At 39.7% G+C, this 27564-nt stretch overlaps 1 protein-coding gene across 1 annotated transcript in view; it reads left to right on the forward strand.

Annotated features, from left to right (window-relative positions):
• Positions 1-27564, forward strand: part of GLIS1 (GLIS family zinc finger 1) — a 176151-nt gene that overhangs the window by 140108 nt on the left and 8479 nt on the right. Inside the window, exons 6-9 of the mRNA XM_028733439.2 lie at positions 4030-4140; positions 5523-5655; positions 12618-12768; positions 23881-24059. Coding sequence (XP_028589272.2) covers positions 4030-4140; positions 5523-5655; positions 12618-12768; positions 23881-24059 — 574 coding nt within the window. The remainder of the gene's footprint in view (positions 1-4029; positions 4141-5522; positions 5656-12617; positions 12769-23880; positions 24060-27564) is intronic.

The raw sequence follows: 27564 nt of genomic DNA on the forward strand, positions 1-27564 counted from the left end.
CTCGTGCCCACCAGCTTCAAGATAAGGAAGCCATAGCTTCCATCGCTTAAAGGGGGAAGACTTCACTGTCTGCTTCTACACTGCCAAAGGCCTCACCAAACTTGACATCAGCCATGTAGATCACCTTAAAGACAGGCAGGTTGCTACAAGAATGAGCTACGCTTCAGGTTGTTGAGACCTAGTAAACAGCATGACTTTGAACTGGATTTGGAAACGTGTTGGCTGGTAGTGAAGAAAGTTTTTTTTTTTTAAGATTGGACAGAAATGGTCTGAATGAACTGCCCTGGTCAAAATACTGGTAGTTCTGAACATAGCTGTCAACTTCCCCTTTTTTTAAGGGAAATCGTATTCAAAATAAGGGAATTTCCCTTTAAAAAAGGGAAACGTTGACAGCTATGGTTCTGAACTATCTTCAAAGGCAGCTCCAGTGATTCATACTGGAGGCTACCAGGGCATGGATAACCATGGTCAGACTATCTTTATCCTAGAGAGGTCACAACTGGCACACTGGCTGTAACTACTGAAAGGCACTTGGCACTATTGAGGGCCTTTTAGGGGTTACTATTGACCACCCCTTCCACAATCCCAACTGAAGCAGTCTTCCGAAGCAATTAACTTTTTTTTAAAAAAAAAGTCCTAAGACTTCATGTCAGCATTCCCCAACCTGGCACCATATGTTGTGGACTCCAACGCCTATCAACCCAGCCAGCATGACAAAAGATCAGGGCAGATGAGAGTTTTAGTCTAAAACATCTGGAGAGCACCAAGTTGGGAAAGGTTGCTTTGTATTGTGACAATATATTGTCATTACTAAGCTCCCCACCCCAAAAGCACTTACAGCCTCTTTTATGTAAGGTGGTGTAATGCTCAATTTTGCTGTCCTAGCCTTTAGCGCTTTCAGTGCTGTAGTAAAACGTCATTAATGCATATAGCCCACAGTACTTCCAAGAGTATTTGGGACCCATCTGCACTATATGTTAAGGCGGTATCATACCACTTTAAACAATCATGGCTTCCTCCCAATAAGGTTGCTGAGAGTTGCTAGGACGCCCCCATTCCTGTCACAGAGCTGCAGAGTTAAATGTATTGTTTAAATGCATAGTGCAGATGGAGCCTTGGATAGTGATAAACAGATACAAACTAAATAGGAATTATATCGACTTCAGCAAACTACCACAAACTATTCAATTAATTAGAATTTCTTGAGATTTCTTACTACAGTTTGGATAATAGCTATTTTACTATACTGTCCAGATCATGTTAGCCTTTACTAGTGTCAACCAACCCATGAAAGCAAAGCAGACTCCTTAGGTCACCTAAGCTCCTGGGCCAAAGCTCATAAAGAATAACAGCAAGAGTCCTTCCTTTGTCTTTTTGAAAGAGGTGAATATGTGGTTTAACGTTTGGCCGGGTGTTTATGGGGCAGAAACCTGGCGGTTAATTGATATTTACTTTTAAAGCAGCTACACATTTCAGACAGTACAGCATTAAGGAATGTGTAATGTACATTATGCCCTCCAAAAACAAACAAGCCAGTCAGTCACATTTTCCAAACCCAAGCACACTTACAATAACAATGTTTTATTTATTTGAAAGTCAGCTTTAGAGATTTGAATTTGTAATTACTTCTAAAATGTGGCTCTTTTGAAATTTAATATGCTGTATAGGATGCACCTTTTTGAAGTTGTAACGGCTTGACGTTAATGTAAGTGGAATGAGGTGGAAGGGCAGACTAACTTGGCTTGCAGAAATAATTTTGTAGACTTCGTGGTACATACAGAACCAAGTCCCTCTCTGCCGCCTTGTTTTTTGTAGGGGTGTTGTTGCACATCATTTTGTAGATTTCATGGTACACCAGAACCAAGTCTCTCTCTGTCTCCTTATATCTTGTTACATGGGTGTTATTGCAAAGAGCTCCTTTAACTTTCTATTCTCTTTTTCCTTCCTTCTTTTTCTTTACTTTTTCTCCCATATCTGTCTTTACTCTCTGAAATATTCATAATCAGCAAAAAGGTACAGTAATAATTTTGACTAACCTTTTGTTAGTGCTGTAGCTTAGTTTTCTAGACATTCTTTAATTTTTTTGCTGCATTCACAACCTGCATATGGCGGCATTCATTTTCTTATATATTTTCAATCAATAATTTTAGATTTGTTTTGTCTTTTGCTTTTTTAACATAGATCTAAGTAATTAGAATGTGTCTTGCATGCTGGTGTTTAATGTTCCAAATGCATGAAACAGAAGATCTGCAGTTCGCGGAGCAAACTCTGATCCCTTTTAATATGCCTGCTGTGTAACTGAATCCTGTGTGAAAGTGAGATTGAAAAGGTTTGGACTAGTATGGATGGACTTTTTCTGATCTAGTTTCCCCCATCCTTAATAATGTGTTACTATAGCTGGGAAAATACTCTGCCTAGTTAATTCCACTAAGGAATTGTTTAATGGTTTCCATCATCCTTCCTCAAATTTCGGTTCTCTGTGTGTTCCAGGCACTTTCAATAAATTGACTTTCATATGTAAGTTTCTGGGTACGTATCAGGTTAGCCTTTGGAGCTTTGAGCTGGTGAATGATCTTATTATTCCTTTGGAAATTTCCTGCTGGTACAAGGAGCAGGACTACTTATTCCTCTGGAGGCGCCTACAAAGAAAAAGGATTTATATGGACTGCTTAGTTCTTATTGAATGCATGTGGAAGTGATTTGAGATTCCGAATGCAGGTCAATCTGTCATTTATCTTCTCTGAAAGGAGAATCTGTAAATAATTACGAAGACCTGTTAGAATGTGCTGGTTTGATCGAATAACAGATTATTAGGTTAGGGTTAGGTATAGGGCTGTCCTGGAAACTGGATTAGAATCTACCTTTTAAAGAAGAGATAAGATGACTGCTTTTATAGCGCTGGAAAGATTTACTACCAATGTTGTAAACCAGAATTGTTAAATTTTGTCCAAAAGAAGGAACAGAGCTTTGTCGTAGAGCAGGAGGAATCAATTTGGTGCCTGCCAGGTGTTTTAGACTACAACTCCCATGGTATCTGTTGGCCATGCTGGCTGGGGATGATGGGCGCCATAGCTCAAAACATCTGGAGGGCACCGTGTTGACTGCTCCTGCAGATGAAAAGATTGTAGAATTGCACTGGATTGTCCTAATGTCATATTGTCCACCCATATTATACCTCTGATATGCCAACTCAGCCAGCTAGATTGTAGGATGATAAATGCACAGAGATCAGCAGTAAGCAAGGGATATCATAATACCAGAACTTTCAGCAGAGTAAAGAACAAATGAAATGGATAATAAAAGCCATGGATATGTGCAGGATAGTGCAGTGGAACACAAAGTTCCTTAGAATATAAGGCTACTCTGATATTTGAAATAAATCTTCAGAATGGTTGTGCCCATGTGAGCGCCCCTAGGATTGTGCAGTGTTTCTGATGGGCTGTTGGTCTGATGTGTTGTCACATAAGTATTATGTAGGGGTTGTCCACAGGGGCAAAGCAGGATGTGTGGTTGTAAAGACTTGCGGGGGAATGTTGGCAATATTGTATTTCTTCAGTAGTTGTGGACACTGGACAGAGGAAGTGCCTCTTAAAATTAATAAAAAGGATGGACATGTAAAGAAAGTATCATTTAGTTGTTAGGCCTCATGGCATTTTCAAGACCTGATGTAATTTTCTCCATTGCAGTTTCATCTAGTACACCTTATCCAAAAACATTAAATGCCCAGATGTGTAAAATGCTTCAAGCATTTGAACTAAGTCCAGAATAAAAGCGATTTCTGCAGCAGATCTGGATGTACTACCTCTGGTTCTTTGCCAGGCCTGTTACACACAGTTATGCTTGCTCAAGTAGCATTTTCAAGCTGAGCAAAGCAACTAGAGGCTTCACAACATGTTTGCACATCACCAACAATCCCTGAATATTTCATGTTCTGAACATAACAGTTCATATCTTTAGGATAATGTTTCCAAAACAGACATCCTTCCATGTTATCTTTTCCCCTCCCCTTTCCTCTCCACATGCTTACAGAAACCATATGCCTGCCAGATTCCCGGGTGCTCCAAGCGCTATACTGATCCAAGTTCCCTCCGAAAGCATGTGAAAGCTCATTCTGCCAAAGAACAACAGGTGCGCAAAAAGGTAAGACCATCAGCCCAAAAACGTGAACAATTCCAAATGAATGTTCACCTGAAGTGTTTCATTGAATGTCATAGGGCAATTCTTAGTTCACCCTGTCAAATAATCAACGAGCGTCAGGTTATACACCCAATTCCTGTACCAAAATCTGCAATAAATAAAGTTGAGACCTGTTTAATCCCAAAATAGTTTTAATGTGTTTACTGCTACTTCATCATTTGTTGACCCCACTGTCCTCAGCTTCACTGCTCTTGGACCTGCAACTGAGAGGACATGAGAAGCTACTTTATACCTGGGCTTGGTCCACCCAGCTTAGCATTGCCTATTGGCTGCAGCTTTTCAGTTTTTTAGGCAGGATTGAACCTGGAATCTTCTGCATGTGGCTTCAACATGCCACAACCTTTCCCCTGTGCATTCAATTCCTGCCTTTTTTCAGGCAATGGTACATCAATGAGCTCTAAAATTCTTTTAAGAGAACAAAATGAAGTAGTTATTTAGTAGTAGTTTAAACTTTTATTGGCTGCAGCTGCTGATTGTGATCCAGAATTCTCAATCTTTGTATGTGAAAAAACAAACTGCCTGCAGGATAGAAGGCTAAACTGATTTGCCTGGATCTTTTAGTTTAGAATAACTGAGCCCAAGGGAAGGCGGAATGCAAAACTGTAAACTTCAAAACAATAACCATTTATTAATGGTCACAACATAGAATGGCTGTTTCTGTGTAATTTGAGCCTTGTGTTATGACAAAAGCTTGGCAACATCAGCATGTTTGAACGAGAATTAGAAATGCTTTTCTTTCTTAATTCTCTTCTCCTGCTGTTTTTAATATGATCAACATTGTGGTTTGCAAAGAGCATGCTTCGGACACTTTTGCCAGTGCATTAATTTACATGGAAAACAGCTGCCATATCAGCAGTACCTCTTGCACATTACTAACAGCCCGCCATTTTGTCAGCTCTAATCTGATAAGTGCAAACACTTTTCCTCCCCTATCAAATACCCTTCCAACCACTGCAGTTACAAAAGTGATGCAATCCTTTCAAGAGAAGGAACCCAAGATACTAGATACTAGAGGGGAATATGCAGCCAAATGACTCCATAAAATTGTGAGGAGCACAAGGGTACATTATGTTTCTGAGAAACAAGATGCTTCTGGTTTAAGATTAGCATGCTTAATTTCTGTGTGCAAGAAAACCCAAATGATTTCTAATTAGAAGCACTAAGCACCTAATATATCTTCAATTACTCTAGTCCTGGAAACAATGGCATTTTGTTTCTTCCTTATATATGCAGGCTATAAGCAAAAAAGCATATGCATCCAATTAACTGCACTTTAGTTCTGCACTTTGAAATGAAAATCTCTTTGTTTTATCCTTCCCCTTTAGCTACACTCGTGCTCTGATGCTGAACAAGACATACTAAGTGAATGCTTAGCCATGCAGCAACTCCACCCTTCTTCACAACACCTTTTGGATGGCAAGTGTGGGCGATCAATGGGCCACCATGATCTAATAACAGGTAGGAACATTTCTCAAAGATACATGATAGCATGCGCCGTCCAGTCTGGTGCCCACAGAGCCAAGATTCAAATCCCCACCTAGCCACAAAGCTTATCAGGTAGGCTTAGGCAAAGGCACTATCCCTTGGTCCACCTTGCCACACAAGGTTGTTGTAAGGCTGAAATAATACACTGAAGTTCATGGAGAGAGAATGTGACATAGCAAATAAATACAATTCTGAAATCTGAGGTTTTGAAAAAGTTCCCATACATTCAAAGTAGAACCAGTGCTCCCCCACACCAGGGGGGTACTCAAGGGTACGCATTACTGACACCTCTCTTTTTGTTGTTAAAAGTGTGACACTTACTGTAACAACTTCAAGCTGAGTACTGGCACCTATTTTTCTAGGGGGGGAAGCACTGATAGGACTAAATGCATTGGCTGATAACCATGCATTGTAGCAAGTAAAATTTGCAGATAATTAGAAGTTGGCTCGAAATGAGTCTTCTCAAAGAGTGTTTACAGCTGGTGTGTATTTTTGGTTCAAACATGTTTGTGATTATTTTTCCAACAGTCCATAATTTGTTTGATGGACAGTTCATGTTTATGGTACCCATGTGAATTGGCCATCAGACAAATTTTCTGCCATTGCCAGTCGAGCACCTAAGTAATTTTAGATCCTGGATTTAATGGGACATCCTTTCAGGCTGTCCTGTGTACCATTGCAGTTACAAAGCACACAATTAACATTTGTCTTCTCCCTGCTCCCCAAGCACCAGACTAAGCTTTCCAACTGCTTCTACATTCCTGATGTGTTAGAGCACAAAAACAGTGTGCCAGCCCTGATTAAAATAAATATTTTGAGCATGTGCAGTTTTGCATTTTGAACTTGCTTAAATATTATTATTTTTTTTAAAAAAGAATAATAAAAATTACCAGGCCTTCGGGTAATTAATACTCTATTGCCTTTTAAATGTGTTTTGGGGGAGCGGGGGTTATTGGTTTGTTTGTTTTTGTTTTATTGTGCATTTTGTGTTCTCATTTTGTTTTTTTGTTGTGAACCATCCTGTGATCTTTGGATGAAGATTTACATTTAATAAATAATAATAGTAATAAATCATGGCACCAGCATGACTACAATGAAGTTTGTGTCTACTGCCATTGCTGTCATACATATTTATTTGTGAATAAACACTATTCTGTTGTAGAAAAGGGTAATCTAAAAAATAATAAAATCAACATCTGTAACCATATGAATACTTAGACAACCACCCAGTGTATACAGTATGTGGGTGTGGGTGTATGTATGTGCACACACACACACACACACACACACACACGGTGCCACAGTGACCAGTATCAGTCGTGGTGGGTCCTCCTGGAATAATTCATGCCAGATCAAGGTGCTGATGCTGGGTCTGGTTGTCCATGTCTCCATCATCTGCCACTCTCCGGATTGTCATGGGGCTGGTCCTGGTTTTTGGCTTGGAAGTCCAGTCCTAGTGCAACACTGGCCATTGTGCCATGTATTTAAGTAAAGGCTCCCTGGAGATGTGGAGCAGGGAGCTTTCAATTTGTAACTGTTTGCTTAAGAAACAGGCTTATTCATTATTTATGTCATAAATTTTGATAGTGCTAAAACTGAAACCATAGTTTCTTTGTTCGTAGTGGTTTAGGCCTTCTCTCTCAGTAAGTTGTATCAGCAGAAAAACATGCCTTGTTTGTTTGTTTAAAGTTGATAACAAAATAGAAAAATAAATTTTCCAGAGTCTTCATTTCAAAGAAGCTGTTTATCTAGGACCTCATCTGCAACACTGTTATAATTAGTTTTGTTTTGGGGCACATCAGCCAGTCAATATTTTTTAAACATTACCCACAATATTTTTAAAATCAATATTTTTAAATTGATTTAAATGAGGTGCATCATTTAAGTCCTGATTTTTTTAAAAAAACACACACACCTCTTGTATGTCACATTGGCACAGTTTCTCATCACAAGTTGTTGTGACTATTATTTGTTGTTGTAGTAGTATTTCTATATTTAATGAGTCATAAGCAAACAAGAGAGATCCCTGCCTAAGGACCCTACTATGTGGAAGAGTCAAAGAGGTGAATAGGTAAGAAAGGCAGAGGTGGACATATCAGGGGATGGAAAGGTGCAAGTGGAGTTGTGCATGCTTAAGCTTAGTTTTAGGTTCAGGACATGACTAAGAGGCTAGGTTAACACTTCAGCTAAATGAAGAACAGTGAGTTATAGCCTTGTAGGGTCCAGTGATACTATGGGTGGGATGCCAAGCTGCCAGTAAATGTATAAGATAGAGCACAAAGCACTAAAGACGTTCTTCTTCCAAGTTAGTAATTGGAACCAACAGGTGGGTCTCAAGCAGAGGTAGAATTCCATTGGTAGGAGCTTTAATAAAATGTTTGGGAATTGAAATTCCTGTGTAGCGTACATAGTAGACTACACATGCTTCAAAAAGTAACGTGCAAGTCAAATTCACCATATAAAGCTTCCCTTTATTCTGCTTGAAAATACTTGTTTATGCTGGGCTGTTCTGTCAAAGAAACCACAGCATTAAGGTACAGAGTGCTGTGCCACTGGGATTACTTGGATTACCAAGAACCTTTCCACCTAAACTAAGGCTGCAGCATATTTAAAATATGTCAAGGATGAAAGCGAACATACAGATATGAATCATTTTTCAAGCCTCCTATCCCTTGTGCCAAACTTCAAAGCAAGCCTGCCTGTGCTTGGGCTAGAAGTAGAGAATATCTGACATGAATGCTCTCTGTAATCACAATACATGGGCATTACAATTCTGCATTTTTAAAAAGTCCTAATGTGGTGCTTTAGCATAACATTGAAACCTCAATCTAATATCCACTATTTATGAAAATGATCAGGAACATAAGATCCTTGCTGAGTCAAACTGGGGGTCCCTCTAAACCAAGATGTCCCAGCCCTGTGGTATATGAACTCAAGTCTATCAGATCCAAGTGCAACAATCCTCTGGGCCACACTGACTTCTGTTGTGAGGCAGATGATGGACGAATCTGTAGGTCAAGTAGTGTCGTGCATGCAGAAGACTCTCTTGCTCACTCTCTTTTGGCATTTCTTCTAGCTCTGTATTTTCTGCACCTTTTTGGTTTTGTTTTTTGCTGCAGTTACTTGGCAGAAACCCCAAAAAGCCCTTATCCCAGATGGTCTGCAATGCTAGTTTAGTAACAGATGTTAGTGCTAAAGGTTAAACCATTTAGATTTTGATGGATGGCATGTATTTATAAACCGAAGTGGTTAATGTGTTAAGAAGCCCAAGGTACTCCCTTCCATGCTGAGGTACATAGTAGGAAGACAGCATTTATAGGGCTTATGTGCAGTACATTGGACCTTGGCGACCATTCCTCCCTTGAATGTACATTAAGGGACTGAAGCAACTCAATGGTCTCATGCTTTAGGATCCATCCAGGGAGACCTTTGCTTTTATGAAAGTGCACAGCTTTCCAGGATGTGCAAATAGGAATTTGTACAGAATGCAGGGTAGAGTATTTTCTCATCAAACCAACAGGCACTTCACTGACTTCAGTGCACACACTATTCTGTGGCTATGGTGATGTTCTCCAAACAGACAACACCTCCTAAAATGTCTACTCTTTGGAGACTAGTTATCAATCAGTGATGGAATGTGAGAAAAAAGCCCAAGCTCATACTAGAGTTACATACAATTTTGAGAAACTTCTCCAACACTTTTCAGATGTGAATTTGCACAGAGCAATAGCATGGTGGTGGTAGTCTGTACTCCATATCCAATGCATACTCGTTAAAATGTCTCAACAGAGTCTTCTGTATGCAGCTTCATGTGTAGAGGGCTCTATCCACATGCATGTGAGCTTTCAAAAGTTATTTTAATGCATGTAGGTAAGGGGTGAAGCTGCCACTGTGATGCCACCCCCATTCTCTTATTCATTCAGTGTACAAATTCATATCTGAAAAGGGCTCATGTGTCTTCCTTATACTCATGTCTCTTCCTTATACAGGTATATGCTACTACAGGAATCTGGAGTTCCCTACAGTGGGTACCCATATCAAACTTGGTACGTGTTTCAATGTTAAATGCTATGCAGTTGCAAAAGCACTACTCAAATCATATCACCCTCAATTGCTGTACAAAAATATGGAACAACTGCCTAGGACCAGTTGGGAAGAAGTAACTGAGTTCTCCTATTGAGTATCTGGTTTTAGATACAGTATATGTGCCAATTGCTAGGGATTAACACAGAATGGTAACCAATGATACCTGTCTGGCTACTGGCCTCAAATTCTTGGGGTAGATCATTGCTCTGTCACAGAATGGTGTTTCTGCATTTAGACTTAAGTCATGTTTAGAACAGAGCCATTGAAACCAATGAAGCTTAAGTTAGTCTAACCGAAGTCCTATTGATTTCAGTGGGTCTAACCTAAGTCTGGATCCCAACCCTTAATGCTTAGTCATGATAATTTTGTGATATCCAAAAGCAGCCAGAAAATGCATTTCATGCTGGAAAGGTCAAATTTGTCAACCTGTGCAGAATTAGTTGTGCTTAAGCCCATTGATTTAAATGGTATTAAAGCCAAATGTAATGTGACTTTAAATCACATGCTTTGCACTTGAGTATTATGCATATTGCATGTGTGGAGGCCCTGGTCTGAACTGAAGCAGCAGTGGCAGGAAAAGGAAAAGCCCCCTAACCTCATGTTAAGGTTATGAAAGAAAAACCTGATTGAGGATAATGTAAATCTGTTGATGTAATCAAGCTGCTAAATCTAGATCCAAATAGAGCTTTTTGCTGCCTGAAATCAATAGTTATGTGATTTCATTTTGTGTTCTCCACATGAATACTGATAGTCCTTTCATCTGCCCCAAATTGCAATATCCAAATGTTTGGACTTTGGGACAATACAGGTTCCCCTGAAAGGGAATAGCTCTTTCCATTACTCTTCCAGGAGACCTATTTTGTCCAAACATCAAAACAGTTGGATTTTTCTTCCTCTTCTCTCATATTAAATTAATAATACAATCTGAGTTCCAGTCAAATAATTAAAGTAGCAGCTATGTGGTGTCTAGCAATGATGTGTTACATCTTTTTGAAATGTCATCTGAATGTCACTTGCATGAATTCAGCATCAAAAGACTGTGCCAAAAGGAAATTATAACACCCTGGAACCACACAGACATACAAATGAAAGCAGAGGTAGATCAATGATACTGTCTGCAGAGAATAAGTGATAGAACAATATTTACCCAACTGTTAGTAATAGGTTGTCATTATATTCCCCAGAGGGACTTTCACATAACACAAGATGGGTCTTGTGGTTTGGAGCCCTTCTTGTAAAAACATGGATATATGCAGTTAGCTCACTCAGTTTAAATACAAATCCTACATCAGCCTGTTCCAAAATAACTGAAGTTAATGAGAAAGTAAAATTGTGGATAGTATCAAGCCAGACTAAAAGAAGTCATGAAGTTAAACAAGCCACCAGGACTGGTAGCAGACACAAGCATCCAACTCACACTCAGGGTCACCGTCAACTCAGATTGTTGCAGCCAACCAGATGCTGGGCTCTCCTTCTCCACCAGAAATGTGGTCTGCTTCATCTCATGCTCCGTTGGCCAATGTATCATGCTCGAGCTGCTCACCCTTGGCTGAGAGCTGTGGGATAAGAGCCCTTTTGCTCATGCCCTTGCCAGGTATGAGGTTTAAGTATGATACATGGAGATCTGGGAGAAAGGGGAGGGTAGTCTTCCCTGCTGAATCTCTTTCTACTAACACACCAGCCCCACTTTCACTTATTCATGCGGATATAATTTATTTATTGGGCTCAGGAGTGTAACATGCTACATCACTGAAACTGCACCTGTCCTTCCTAACAGGAGTATATGTACATAATACATAGTTATTGAACAAAGTATTTGTTCTCTGCTGCCTGAAAGGATCTTTATGCAGATGGGGGCGGGGAAGAGAACAGCCATTGGTTCTATCTCACTGAGGCATTGTTGTAAAGCTGGTGGGGAATACATTTGCAGAAAAAGATGTTGTGAAGTGCACAACTCCCCGAAACCAGGAAAAAGCCAGGGCACAGGCACCTTATTCTGTTCCCAACTGTTCTCCACCCACTTCACTTTCAGATCAAACAGTAATGTTTCTCAGCATGTTTCTCAGGTATATGCATGACTGTGTGAAACTGCCTGGAAAATTCAGAGCTCATCTTACTTAGGAAATGGTCTGATGGGAAATGGCAAGAGCTGAAGGGATGCGTCTCAGGAAGAGACTCAGGCTACATATAAACATACATAAAAACAGGGATTGGGGTTTTTTGTTTTTACCCACTGTGGCATGAGCCCAGCTTTCCTCATCCTCCTTTCAGATGGCATACATTCCTGTCTCCACAATGAATGCTGATTTTCTCACAGGTTTGGTTTCTCCCCTCATGTTTCTTTGTTGTTACTGCTGTACAAAATGTTGTTTATATGGTTATACATTTATACAACCATATGGCATCTGAATTTGTTTCATTTGTATGTTGTTCCTTGCTCGTTTGTTCAGAAATGTGAAACGCTGCTCCAGGGTGAGGTGTGCTTATTTACATTTCCTTTTGTTTCTACAGCTCGGTATGTTCACATGTCTCCTATGAATATAAATCTTACAGCCTATACCTGAGAATGCCAATACTAGTACTACTTAAGAAAATAAAGTAGTATGAATATAGTAAAAAGATGATTTAATGCTCCTGTTCGTTGCCTGGCACTGATTAGCTAGCCCTGGAGGGACCATTGTCACGAGACAATTGCAGTGGTGCATGTGTTTCTAGATAAAGCAATTCATGGCAGGGACCTAGCCTGTCACATCTGTTTTGAGACATCTGCCCTAAGGAGAAGTTAGACAAAAGTTTACATTTTTCAGGGCTGAGCTTCTTCACCGGCAATTTTTCTCTTTCCTCCTTAGGCATGTACACAGGTTCCAGCACTAACCACAATGGACCGTCACCTGGTCTCCTGCCACCATCCCATGATGTACCTGCAAAACAACATATGCTTGAGTCCGCCCTCACCAGTGCACACCATCATGTGTCACCCATAGAAGGCACCAGAGAAGGGTATGTTGCCTAGGAATGTGTTTTTAATGCAGTCCAATGTTTGGCAGATGAATGTGTGTTGATGCACGTATGCAGTTGTGTGCATACAGGCTCCAGTTGCAGGTAAAGATATTTGGATTGTGGCAATAGCCCCCCGCTGGCATTAGAGCAGTGTGGAGTGTTTTTCTCTGGAGGGCTACAGCCCCTACACTCCATTCTCCCTCCCCACAACAGTCTGTCAGCATTCTGTGCCCACTGAGCATGCTCTCCTCTTGGTGGGCTGTTTGCAGGCTCCTTCCTCCAGGTGGGTTTTTGAAGGAACACACTTGTGCACATTGGAATACAGTGGTACCTCAGGTTACAGACGCTTCAGGTTACAGACTCCACTAACCCAGAAATAGTACCTCAGGTTAACAACTTTGCTTCAGGATGAGAACAGAAATTGCACGGGGGCCCCATTAACTAAAGTGGTACCTCAGGTTAAGAACAGTTTCAGGTTAAGAATGGACCTCCAGAATGAATTAAGTTCTTAACCCAAGGTACCACTGTATTTATTATCTCCACTGATTTCTAGGTGCAGTTCTGACTTCCCCCCGGGGAATGTTTTAAAATGGCTTCTCGTGAAATGGCCTATCCAGACAATGAGACTGTCCTCTGTACCCTTTTTATACCCATGTGTTTCTCCCTTTGGCCTCCTTCTCCAGCCACCCACTTTCACTCCCCCTTCCACACAGTTTCCAGGGTTTACTCTCTCTCTGTCACCATTCCTTGGCATTGTTTTCATTGGGATGTTTTGGAGGTTTTCTCCCCTTTGTCCTATCCCTGCAAACTCCTGATTTACCCTGAATCTGCTGGTACTTTGCCCTGGTAGGTGATGCTGTTTTGGGTACATACGCCAAGGTCTGAATTGGAAATAGAGGAAATGATCATAGAATCATAGTTGGAATGGATCTCAAGTGTCATCTAGTCCAACCCCCTGCAATGCAGGAATATTCAGCTCTCCCATATGGGGATCGAACATGCAACCTGGGCATTCTTAGGACCACACTGAATCAAACAGGATTGCTCTGACCCTTTCCTAAATTTAAGAAATTTAAGAACCAAGCAACTCTGCTTCCAGATCATTGGGAGGGCGGAGTGGGCTTGATGTTGCAATCATGTCCAGAAATCTAATATGGATCTATGAGAATCCACTGCCAGGCCACAGCTCTTGGGAGGATCCTGCCACCTGCCTCAGGATCCCAACCTGCGGCCCTCCAGATGTTTTGGCCTACAACTCCCATGATCCCTAGCTAACAGGACCAGTGGTCAGGGATGATGAGAATTGTAGTCCAAAACATCTGGAGGGCCAAAGGTTGGGGATGCCTGTATTGGTATTTACTGGCTTTGATCACAACTAGATTAAAAAGGTTGTTTTTTTTTTACTAGCCATGTCATGGAAGAGCATGCTAATCTATTACATTCCAATGTTTGGGTACGTAAGCAAAGCAAACAGTATAATGAACAGTTACATCTCATCCATAAGTAAGTCACACCAAAGTCTGTTTAGGATTGCAGCCTATCATTAACCTAATACAAGAGTAGTAGCACAAGCCTTTGTGCATCTACTCAGAAGTAAACTCAACTATGTTCAATGGAACTTACTCCCAGGTAAATGTGTATAGGATTGAAACCTAAAATAATGAAAAGGCTCTAGCTAAGATGCAAACCTCTGAAAACTAACTATGAAATTTCAGCATAGTATGTTTACATGTTTATTTTAAAATAGTGTTACCTAATTTTGTCATATGGTGATTTGATTGTTGGTGGTATATTTTGACTAGCATTAAAACTGCAAAGTAATTGTAGTGTTAAATATTGTATCAGCAAATGTACTAAAATATATTTTATTTTTTTAATAGCCTTTAGTTTAATTGCAGGGTTTCAAATCTAAATAATATCTCTAATACATTGTGAGCTATATTATTGTGGAAAATCAAATTAGACTTGAATTGGCCTCAATATGGGACTACCCATATGTACTTAAGGACCCTATTTATTTTTGGCTAGGGGTTCTTGGCATTGGCAGATTGAAAAATATTGAATATTGGTTTTAAATGTTTTGCGACTTAAATTGTGTGCGCGGATTTTATTTTGTTCATGTTGCCTGTTGTTCTAACCCACCCTATGACCTACAGGCAAAGATCAGAATATAAATCTTAGTTTAATATAATGTAAATAAATAAATTTGTGCATAGAGATTAAGTTTGGCTTGTGATGGGATGACTGAGTGTGCCAGCGTTTATTTTGAGAGTATATGATAATCTTACACCTAATATTACTTATGCATACTAAGACTGCATATACACCATACATTTAAGGTGCAATTCCCTCCCTCAAGAACCTTGGAAACCGTTGTTTGTCAAGGATAACAACAACAACAACTACTACTACTTCATTATTTATATGCCAGCCATCTGACTGGGTTGCCCTAGCCATTCCTGGCAGCTTCCAGCAAAATATTAAAACACAATGAAACATCAAAATCTTCCCTATACAGGGCTGCCTTCAATTGTTTTCTAACAGTCAAATAGTTATCTGATGCTGGGAAGTGTAGCTCTGTGAGGGATAAACTACAACTCCCAGGATTCTTTGGGGGGATGCTTTAAATATATGTGCACGCACAATTGGCCTTGTTTGCTGGCTTATCAACAAAATAATACACATTCAGTGCAATTTGGCTACTGAAATTTTACACCTTTGTCAGTTAATTGTAGAGAAGGGAACATGAAGAACATGTGGCTCTCCATATCTTGCTGGACTGCAACTCCCATTCTCCTTCACCATTGGCCAGGACAACTGTGGGTGATGGGAGTTGGAGTGCAACATAAGGAGGGCACAAGTTCCCCAGCCTTGCTGTAATGCACCTGTGTTCCCTCAGATAAAAATGAATATGGCACAAATTAAATAAAAACCCATCACTATCCTTTTTTATGCAAGCTGCCATACACTTCTGGCAAGCCTGCAATGTTTTGCCTCATTCATCACCTATCTCAGCCTCCATGTTTAAGTACATGTACAGAATTTCTACACTGTGAACCAATGTGATGACAAGGTTGGATTCCTGGGTTTAAGTCTTTGGGACGGACCAAAATGATTGCTATCAAAAAACCGTAATGATTGAGTCATCAAATATGGGAGAAGCCAAAAGCTACAAGAAGCAGAGCACAAGAAGTCTACTCACGTTTGACAGAAAGACTAAGATTTTGATTTAGAACCTTTTTAAAACAAAAAAAAGCCCTTGTTATACCATTCATTGCCAAAGTCAATAACAAGTGCAGCTCTCAGTTTTCCCAAATGGTTTGCTAAGACATTTAAATAGTTTGACAAAAATTATTTAATTTACTTGAAAATGTTCTAACAAAATCTGACTTCATTACCAAATATATTTACCCTGGCTACATATGAGATGTATAATATTTTTTTCTCTTCAATAAAGAAGTGTGTGAAGTGTACAGAATGCTGGATCAAGTAATTTCATACTAATTTATATTAATATTAATTAAAGGAGAAGTGTTTGATTTAGAAATATTTTGGCATATAGAAAGTGGACCTTGTCATGATCCAGTTTTTTTTAATGTTTCAGGTAGTGAAGTGTTATTTTAGCATTAGTTACAACACTCACCATAAATAATGACAAGCTCTGTTTAATTTCACCAGTTGTGAAGATAGTAAAATTTGATTTGTGGCAGCCTGAAGATGGAAAAACAACACTGCATCTTAAGAGTTGTCTGCACTAAAAAAAAGTTTGCAGCTATATGTGTGGTGTAGAATGTGGTGTGTATGTACTAGTAAGTATATCTTGTGTCCACAAACTGTTATGTCTCCCACAGGTCTCAATGCTGGTCCCAGCTTGCTCATTTTGACTAGAGATGTTGAACTGTTTTTATAGAACACTCTTCATAGAATAACAAGAGTTGGAAAGGGGCTAGATAGACATCTTTAGCAAGGAAGGAACCCGCCACATACCAACTTTTAGCATATCAATCCAGATATTCTAGGTCATAGCGTGTCATTGCCAAAGAGTGGGTGTGTTTCAAAAGGCATCTGCAAAGCAAATTTATGTAGGTGATTCCAGTAAGGAAGACAAATCTACTGGTTTTTTCTAGGGGACAAAAAACTTGTGTTAAATATCCACGTTATCTTGGCTATAATTGTGCGATTTTTCAATTGGTGGGTGACATTTGAATTTTTGCACTCTTGTATGTGGGATAGCCACTGAATATTATGAATATTAAGTACAGTACAGTGGTACCTCAGGTTACAAACACTTCGGGTTACAAACGCTTCAGGTTACAGACTCCACTAATCTGGAAGTAGTACCTCGGGTTAAGAGCTTTACCTCAGGATGAGAATAGAAATTGTGTGGTGGCGGCGCAGCAGGCCCCATTAGCTAAAGTGGTACCTCAGGTTAAGAACCATTTCTGGTTAAGAACGGACCTCCAGAACGAATTACCGTATTTTTCGCCCTATAGGACGCACTTTCCCCCCTCCAAAAATGAAGGGGAAATCTGGGTGCGTCCTATGGGGCGAATGCAGGCTTTCGCTGAAGCTTGGAGAGCGAGAGGGGTCGGTGCGCACCGACCCCTCTCGCTCTCCAGGCTTCTGGAACACATCCGCAGTCTAGGCAGCCCTGCGGGAGTTCCCGCAGGGATGTCTAGGCTGCGGATAGAAGCCTGCTTCCCGGAGCGTCGGGCGCCCTGAAAGCAGAGCGCCCGCGCTTCGGGAACACATCCGCAGCCTAGGCAGCCCTGCGGGAGTTCCCCGCAGGGCTCCCCACGCTGCGGATAGCAGCCTGCCGCCCGGCGGGCGGGGCGCCCTGAAGCAGAGCGCCCCTCACGCCGGGCATACATCCGCAGCGTGGGGAGCCCTGCAGGAGTTCCCCGCAGGGCTCCCCACGCTGCAGATAGCAGCCTGCCGCCTGGCGGGCGGGGCGCCCTGAAACAGGGTGCCCCTCGCGCTGGGCAGACATCGGCCAGCCCCACACGCTCGGGGGACAGCAGGGAGGCGCAGCGCTGCCATCCCGCTGTTCCTCGACCTGGTTTTTGTTTCCCCAACCTGCTTTTGTGGGGGAAATAAAGGAAATTTCCCCCCCTTTATTTCCCCCCCAAAAAACTAGGTGCGTCCTATGGGACGAAAAATACGGTAAGTTTTTAACCAGAGGTACCACTGTATATTAATCTGCATTCTTCTACTAAAGGTTTGGCAGCAGCTTTGTACTGTAAGGTTCTTGTTTGTGTGGATAGTGTAAGAGTGGTTTGTGGAAAAAACACATATACTACTTTTAGGTACACAAATTTGATTTAGTGTAGTGTTACATATTTATTGAGCTTCGGTGCACATCAACTATGTGGCATTTCAGAGTGATAAACCTTCTAGTTTCAAAGTTGGATTCTAATAAGAGGATTCAGGAATTTTTTTTATCATGGAATGTTATTTCTACGTTCGGCACAGATGTGTGGAAGAGAGCAAAGTGTTGTAGGAGAGGACTAGTCTCAATAGTGAACAGCAATGCTGGATATTTTTGGGGGGAACCACAGAGTTGAAGGGGGCCTTGCAGCCATCTAACCCAACCCCCCCCCCCCCAATTAATGCAGGAAATCCAGAGCGAGAAGCATCCTCAAAAGATGGTTGTCCACCCTTTGCTTGAAGACCTTCAGAGACAGAGCCTCACCTCTGGGGTAATGAGTGCTGCTATAGGCTAGACTGAGATAGTGACTGGCCCAGTGTTACCCTGTGAACTTCAATGCTCAACTACACCACACTGACTTTTTCACCTTCTGTGGTTGCCCTTCTGGGTTCCACCGCTGCCCTCCCCCCATAAAATTATAGCCATAGTGAAATTTCCTGCATATAAAGGCCTGTCCTTGTGCAAAATAAACTACTTGTTTAATTTTTATTGGGTGCAGAATTTTGCTTTTAGGGCAGAATTTAGGTTATGTTGGTGCAGAGTTTTCCCTACAGACAACATGCAGTTCTGGCAACAAATATTGGCAACATTCAATATTGCTAAAATTGAAGTGTCCTACTTTTTTGTAATAATAAAGTAAAAGGAAACTGTTGAAAAGTATAACTGGTAGCATCCAGCACCTTCTTTTAAATTGCATTCATGTGTGAAAGATGTAGAACTGTTTCTGTTCCTCCTTCTACTTGAAAACCTCCCCCCCCCTTTAAAAGATAAACTTGTCAGACTAGTTTTGAGTTTTATTTCAAATTTGGTTAACTTCTGCATGTCAATCCATGTTGATATTTTGTGCACTGTGACCCATTTGTTTTGTTGCAAATTCAAGTGGCCGGTGTATCTGTGCTAAACTACATGGGAGTCAAAAATATCCTGTTGAAGTTGAATGACAGAAGAATTCCTGGTTATTCTGATCTTGGTAGTGATTGCTGCCTTTGCTAGCCCTTGAGCCGAGCAGTCATTGTTCACGGAGAGGATAGAAGCATATTGCTGAGTTTCTGTTGAGTTCCAAAATAATGTAGTAGAGCATACAAGTATCCAAGAGTAAGCTTATTGCTGCATGCTTACACATTAATGTAAAACTATAAAATAGAACAGTTCTTTGGGAGAGTAAACTACAATGACTGATTTAGTATTGTGCTGTTGAAGGAATCCTGCATATTCTGTAAAATAAGGCAAAGGCACCTGGGACTGATTAGTAGCAAAGTTCACCAAACTTCAGATAGAGGGTTCCCCCCCCTAAAAACTGAACGGTTTAACTATTTCCTGAGCTTGTGTTGACAGAAATTCCCCGAGGGTAGGGCCCAGAAAAGAAACACGTGGCAAGAAACTGGGCATCGTCCAGAAACTAGATTAGTAGAGCTTTGCACATCATTTTTAATATTATTGGAAGAGATGAAAATCGATGTTAACCTTTTCTCTTTCTTTTCATTTTGCTTTGGTCTTTTGATCCTGTAACGGACTTGAGAGGTTTTTTTATATATATAATTTGAGTGATTAGTGTGCAGTTTTTATAAATGAGGCATTTTGCGTTTATTTGTTAGAGTTTACTGATATAGTATTATTTTACTTAAAGCTTGTTTACACAATCATGGAAAATATACGTCCTGAGGTGTCCAATTTATGGCTCCTACCCTGAACTAACAATTTGGGACGGTGCTTGTTTACATAATCAAGGAATCCTATCATGCTTTTGCCACACCTCCTTGCACAGTAATTTAGGACAACTGTAGATCACACCAATTCGCTCTGAATTGTGAACTCTGGGAAAATACCATATTGCAGTGCTTACAATTTCTTATGGACAACTATGTCAGTAACATTCAAGTCGGGGAAACAGTTCTTGATTCCCCCCCCTGAATTCCATTCTGCTTCATTCAATCTTGCCTATACTTCATGACTGCATAAACAAATTTGAGGCACAAACCAATTAACTGATGCTTATACCAAGATGAGTAGTTCTGTAAAAGAGTCCTTAAAGTTTCCCCTTGGCTGGTTATCAAAAAATGGTCTGTAGTTTTTACAAATTTTGATATTTCCCTTTGGCATCCTAAAATCTTAAGTATTACAGTTAAACATAAACATTCGACAAGTTTCTGACATTTACCCTAAACTTTCTCTCTCACACACACACAAAATTAATGTGGCACCTCCTGGTCCACCTTGTGCACCTCTCAGAGTACTCTGTTTATACTGTCATGTAGACCACTGATGTGAGTGGCTGACATGCCAGCAAATGGTAAGTTATAATGTATGAATCGACCCTTAGTCTCTGAGGTTTTACTATACTTTTGCATTTCTTTGTGTTAGCATTCAATGAATAATCACCCTCCATGTCAACATTTATTATATGCTATTTGACAGTACTTGATAAATGGTTTGAAGTACAGACAAGCACCACATCACAAAACATATTGGAATTTATTTGAGATAAAGTACAGATGGACTGAACTCTGGATCTGATCTTCTTCCTGCTGAGATGGATGGAAGAAATATTGGGATCCATTGTTTAGCAGAGGAATTTGACAGTCAAAGCTGTCCTTCCAAAAGAACAACAAAGTGAGGCTGTTCATATTGGAAACATCCCTGTCTCTGTTGTGGTCGTATTTTACCCCAAGTATAAGTAAAAGAGAAGTGGATTTCTCTTGAGTTTCAGTTTTATATTCTCTTAAAGTAGTTACCAATTACACATGCTGTACTGTATTTTCTGTTGTCAGGAATACATTAAATAAGATTAGCTAACTGTAAAGCAAGATGAGTGCCGCAACCCCAGAGTGGTCTGCGACTGGACTAACTGTAAGGGTTCCTTTACCTTTACCTTTTTAGAGCGATAAAAGGCTTACCTTTTCATCATTTTAGTCTTTAATGGCTTTGGAATAGTTTATTCTGTAAACCCATTTACTGGGAAGATTTTAAAAGTAAAATAAAATCTGAGACATTATTTATTACAAATACGTACATTGCCTCTTCTCAATGCAGGGCATTGGAACACAGGAAACTGCCTTAATTCGAGCCAGACCATTGGTCCACCTAGCTCAGTACAGCCTACATTGACTGGAAGTAGCACTCCAGGGTTTCAGCCAGGAGTCTTATACACAAATGAAAACAACAAAACCATTTGAAAAACAAATTCTTGTTTTTTAAAGCTAGGAATGGCTGAAGATGACTCTGAGAACCTGGGTCAGACCAGTTATCAAGCAGAAGATGTATGTATAAAGTTTGTCTATACCTACCTTCCAAAAGATGTAAGAAGAACCTTGCTGGATCAGACAATCTGATTCAGGAGCCTCTCTTCAAATTGGACAACCCAATGCCTATGGGAAACTTGAAGCAATATATGCTTTCACACTTATGTTGGTATTAGAGGCATACTGTGTTCCGACTCAGTGCAGCCAGCCTACGTCTGATTAGATATGCGTAGGATTGTGCTGTAAACTTCAGTTGGAATTGGATGACCATTGCCATTTCACACATCCTGCTCTAGGCATCCACAGACCTTGCTGAGACAAATGTGTCCCCTCATCTGCATGACAGTGCTTATCCAAGGCATATTGGACTGATACAGTGTGCTGTTTAATGATGGTGGTGATTCATATCCAGCACCATCAGTTATTTCACTTGATTTGTTGTGCTGTACCTCATATGGATTTATTGTCCATGGCAGCACCTGGATCAGGGTTCTTACAATCTTTCAGTGTATGGAACACCTAAAATATTTTTACAGGTACACCTAAATGTGTCAGACATGTAACTAAAATGTGTGTTGTACAGTTACCGTAATCAGAGTTAGGATTGTGTTCCCTGCTGTATAGTATTAGAAAACCTGAGTTTGCAGCTGAATAGTTTGTGTACTGTATGGTCTTTTAAAATCCATTTGTAGAATGCTCCAAAGAATCCCTAATGTATCCACCACAATACCTTTCTTTTCCCACTTCAGAGCATATTGTGTCAGGCACAGAAGGTCTAGTTGGAGGTGTCTCCTGCCTAAATTTTGGGTGGAACACCCTTAATGAAGTATTGCATCCACTCACATATCTCTGTGCTATAGTGACTCCCTGCATAGAACACTGAAAGCCTTTAAATTATCAGAACACCTGAGTGGAATCAGGGGTAACTTTCCCTGCCAAAGGTATATGAGACAACGCTAGCAATATCAAATAATTAGGCAGCCGATCTGCCCGTGAGTTTGACCTACAAGGACGGAAGCAAAGAAAACACATAATCTGTAGAATAAATGCCATACTGTACTTGCATCCATATGGCTGGCAAAACGTGTAACATATTATTCTTGGTTTACACATTGCTTATATAAATCTAACACAGATGCCTCACTCTTCTGCTCTGCCCGTGCCATTCAAATCAGACAAATTCTGGGAAGGGTTTCACTTAAATGCTACTCTTTCACACACAATTCCTAACAAAATGAATAAGGTTTTCAACAGAGCATGGATTGCATGGTGGATTTTGCCCTATGGTTTCAAGTAGCTAACTGAAACATGATCAAAAGTACTTTCCACAAGTTCTTTCGCCAGTTGTCTCCACCCTGAGGTACATGGGGATGCCTAAGGCATCAGTGTCATAAATCTTCACATTGTTAGGAGACTTTATGGCCCTATGAGGAGAGCCTTTACAGGATAATGAATGGTGATAGGTTTCTCAGTTAGAACCTTAATTCATTATGCAAATCTCTGGACTCTTCAAATCTTCAAACATTCTTGCTGACTACTGTGATCTTCTACAACAATCCAAGCCAGGGCTAGCTTCACTGTGGCTTCTGATTGGATCATATGTGGTCTCCCTTCTGCCTTGTTGCTGTCCTATATTTGGCAATGTGCTTGAAAGCTCAGCAGTGGAGACAGGTACCATTCAATGAACTTGCTCATGAATTAATAAGCACACCTGCTTTATTTCAAACATGACTGTGTAATACTTGTTACCTGCATGATTATCTTTTGTAGTAAATGCATCAATAGGAAGCAGCCCTCAGCCTTTTGAAGTTTTTAATAAGTTGCTTTTGAGCCAGTGGTGGGACAAATAATAATACTGGGGTTGTGTGCAAAGAAGGAAGCTCAGCTCTTGCAAATAGAAAACAAACCAGCTCAGGCATTTTTGATCAATTAAAAGCTCAATGCATTCTAAAAGGATGAAGTGCTCCTATGCTATGAGAAGTAGATGCAATGTACTCTGTAACTCTTGTCAGTAAAACTTTTGCAAGTGATTAGAGATTTGGGACTCAGCTATACAGCTGCAAACAAAACATTTTAAGTGTGTTGTAAAGTGCAATATACAAATGTGACACTAGATGGCGATGGTGAGCTACTGCTAATTCAATATATTTTTCAAAACTTTTTTTAAAAGCATTTTCACAGCGTTTTTTTAATATGTGTTTAGATTCCACCTTGGTTTTTAAAAGTATATTTCTGTTAAGCTATTTTTGTTGTTGCTGTCATGTCTCACAGACAAATTTGTAGTTATTATTACTGTACTTTTAACTTACATGAATTGTAAGTAAAAATCACTCTCTCTCTCTCACACACACACACACACTAAAGCTACACTTGCTCAAGTGTTTCATGCACTCAGTGATATGGGGTCAAGTTTATCATCTCTCTCGCTCTTCCTTCTTGTTCTAGGATTGTTCCAAATATTCATCCTCCTCTCGTTAGTCCATTGAAAACCATAGTTGCTCCTCCCCTACTTCCGAAACACAGCTCCCCATCATCACACAGCCAATCTCCAAGTGGGCAGCACTTCTCAGCAAATAAAACATATACGCAATTTCAAAACCAGTCTGCACAGCAGGGACCACAAGGTAATTCTATACTATGTTCATGCATATGTGTGTGCGTGTGTTGATGCACAGTGCGTACAAGAAATGCCAAATGTGTGTGCAGATTCATTTAAAGAGCTGACCAAAAAGGGGATAGTGCACCATGCTGCTTGTCCTGACATCATGGTGCTATGACTTATGCTGTGAAGTGGAATAGAAATAGTAGGAACATGTTCAGTACGGTGACATTAGTACAGTCGGTTGTACAACCCATTATAGACGAGAAGGGTTTGAGGCTGCTATTCTTGTCAGCAGCTAAATGTTCCTCATAATGTTTAGATATGTCTGGAAGGTCTGCTAATATTTTCATTGACGCTCTGCATTGTTTGATTGGTTACAGTGCTTACTTACATTAAGGCAGCAAATGGCAACTGTAGTACCACATTTATTCTGCATTGAAAGCACTTCATCTTCTGCAGTATGAAAGAGGAACGCTATAATTAACAGTGGCATAATGGGCTGTAATCTGTGATCAATGATAACTATTTATGACTGGTAGAAGCAGCCACCCCTGACAAGCTAATGCAGTGTCAACCAAGTGCTTTGTATAGGTTTTGAAGTGTACAAATGAAGTAGGAGCTTAAATACAGATGTGGAAATTGTGATAGTGTGTTCTGCTTAGTGCTGCCAAATTTCCATGTATTTCAATGGAAGGTGCCCTTTCAACAAGACAGAGCTCTTTTGAAAATGTGGACATCCAATGTGAAATGTTTTTATGTTTGTTGGCCTTAGTACTACAGGTGACAACTGCCTAGACTTTGGGAAAGAATAGGTCCTGTGTATAAGCTAGCACAAAAGAGCAACACACAGGGGAAATCCCCACTCCATCTGAGCCCATTTCCAATTATAATACCTGTCCCCACCATTGCCCATTTGATTTGGGTACAAGCAGGGGTACTAGCAGTCATGTGGTCTTACACAAGATATATAATGCTCAAGCTCAGTTGGCTGCGGAAATTTCCTGAGTTTAGTATTTTTTGGACTAGTTCAGGTCTGTGTGGCCCAAGCAAGGCCACAAACCAGCCAACCAGCATCAGCAAATGACAGTATCAAATAAAAAATGAGAGTAAACATTAACAGTTTATCATCAACAAAGGATAAACATAAACATCTAGAGTAGTTTAAGCCAAAATCCACAAGTCTTGAAACTAGGCTTATAAGCAAACCTAAATCCCTTTAAAGTTATCTTTGCTTTTTTTTAAAAATGGAACTAAAGTGTAATTTTACACTAATTAGCACAACTACAAACAAAATACACTGTATAACATAAAACATCTTATAGTTACCGTAAGTATACCCAAAACATTGCAAAACCATGTTTTATATCTGGAAACAACTCATGTCTCCTGGCCCACTCATGCACCAGACACCAACTTGCACAATGAAGCTCTCCCTCTCCCTTGCAGCCCTCTGTGTGCCCTCAAAATCTAATCCTGATGGTTTGGGAGACCCTCTGGAGCAGAATTTGGGGGCACACGGGAAAGAGGAAGTATGGTTGCAGAAGTGGATGCAACCAATTTCATATTTTTCTTTAAATCTGATATAGTGTCTCAATTTAACCACTGAGGCAAATTTGCACAATTTTTCTGTCCATTCTTTAGGTTATATCATGGAGACCCAACATTATCCCAGCAGCAGTTATCATATGAGCATACTTTACTAGATCATGCACATATTTCAAGAAAAAGAACACAGGGTTTAGTTGAATTTTATATCTTACAGTTAAATCTACAGTTATATCTAAGAGTTCAGGAACCCCCCCCCCCAAAAAAAATCTGTGTCTTTACATTCCCACTACATTTGGTAAAAATCCTCTTATTTCTTGGCACTTCCAGCATATATTGGCAAGTAGTTTTTATGTAGTTATTTCTCAGCTGTGGAGTAATGTACTATCTATACATTACATAATGGCATAATTTTATAGCAGCTGTCCCTTATGGGCCATGTTTAAAGAAAATGTATGTGCACTGTTCCATAATTTTTATCAGACATCCATTGGGGTATTTTTACCTATATTCTTGGGCAAATAAACCCTGTATTCTGTAATGTGTTCTGATTCTGTGTCATACGTCAATTTTAGTTTATGGATTTTTGAATGTGTATGACTGCTGTTCTCAATAATTAATTACTCAAAACTCCATTAAATCTCCTATTTGCTGATGCACACTAAGATATTCCTACAGAAATGATCTCATCTATAAGTATTCAAAGCAAGTTGGATTTTTCTATTTAGTCTTCAATCTGTTTAATCTCAGAATATGTTAACGTGGTGTTCTGACTCACAAAATCTTTAAACCTTAAATAGTTTGATTTGCAGATTTCAAAGCCAGTATGCAAATTGTATTTAATTTGTCAAGCACTGATTCTAAGGGTGATGGGCATGAGCGAAATAATCTTTTATATTAATCGCAAATCCTTTAGTTTTGGGATCAGATATGTCAAAATGGCTTCTAAGCAACTATAAAATCAATCTATCATTAAAATAAAAAATAAAACGTCGTTCTTTACCAACCCAATCCTACAGTTGTTATTTTCCCCATAATATCTTATGGACAGTCTCCTATTCTTATTTGAAACATGTTCCTTAAGAATTCGGTAACTTATCCAGTCCAGAATCCAAATAATACAATTTGCAATACAAAGTGGATTCAAACTGGAGACTTCCAGACCCTTTCTCATTTTTTAAAATCTTGCATATCTTTCATGTTTTTATTTGATTTTTGCATGTTCTTGTTGCATGCAACCATGACAAGCAGAACATTTTTTTCCTTGCGAAAATGGACATAGCAAATCTTTCATAAGCAGCATAATCAATTAAGGTTCCAGTGGACAACAAAAAACATGAAATGGAGCTTGTTGAAATACATTACTTGTCCCTACATAAAAGCTGACTTGATCAGAAGCTGAACAGGTTATTAAATTTAAAAATATTAATGCCACTGAAGCACAATAGCTGATTTATGATAGCTGATAATAACATATAACCACATTACAGTAATAAGCTAAGTAACTATGAAACCACAAGGGTTTAGCTGCTTAATAGTAAAGCAGAAACAAACATACAGAATAACTGTTGAACTATTGTAATAAGTTTATTTTATAAGAAAATCACACATCCTGTTGGAGGGAAGTATTGCTTTTTCATTGTTCTGTGTCATAGAGGTTTTAAAAAGCAATTATTTTAGCCAAACACCAAAATATTACCTTAATTTCAGGCCAAGTAAATGTCATTAATATCCTTAAAAATAAGTTATTTTCTTATAATGAGTGTTTTAAATTAGTAAAGTAGTAGCATGTGCTCAATTTTTTTAATTCTAAAAATGAAAATATAACAACTGTCAACCAAATGTAAAATCTTTGCTCATGAGAGTAAAAGGCATATTTATACTTCTCCTTCCTCTGGGTAATAGAAGTCTCAAAGAAATCCTATTTGGACGCATTATGGATGAGAATGCATGGACAATGGATGAAAACAAAAACCCAGCAG

This window comes from Podarcis muralis, chromosome 5 (assembly GCF_964188315.1).
Source record: "Podarcis muralis chromosome 5, rPodMur119.hap1.1, whole genome shotgun sequence".
Lineage (NCBI taxonomy): Eukaryota > Metazoa > Chordata > Lepidosauria > Squamata > Lacertidae > Podarcis > Podarcis muralis.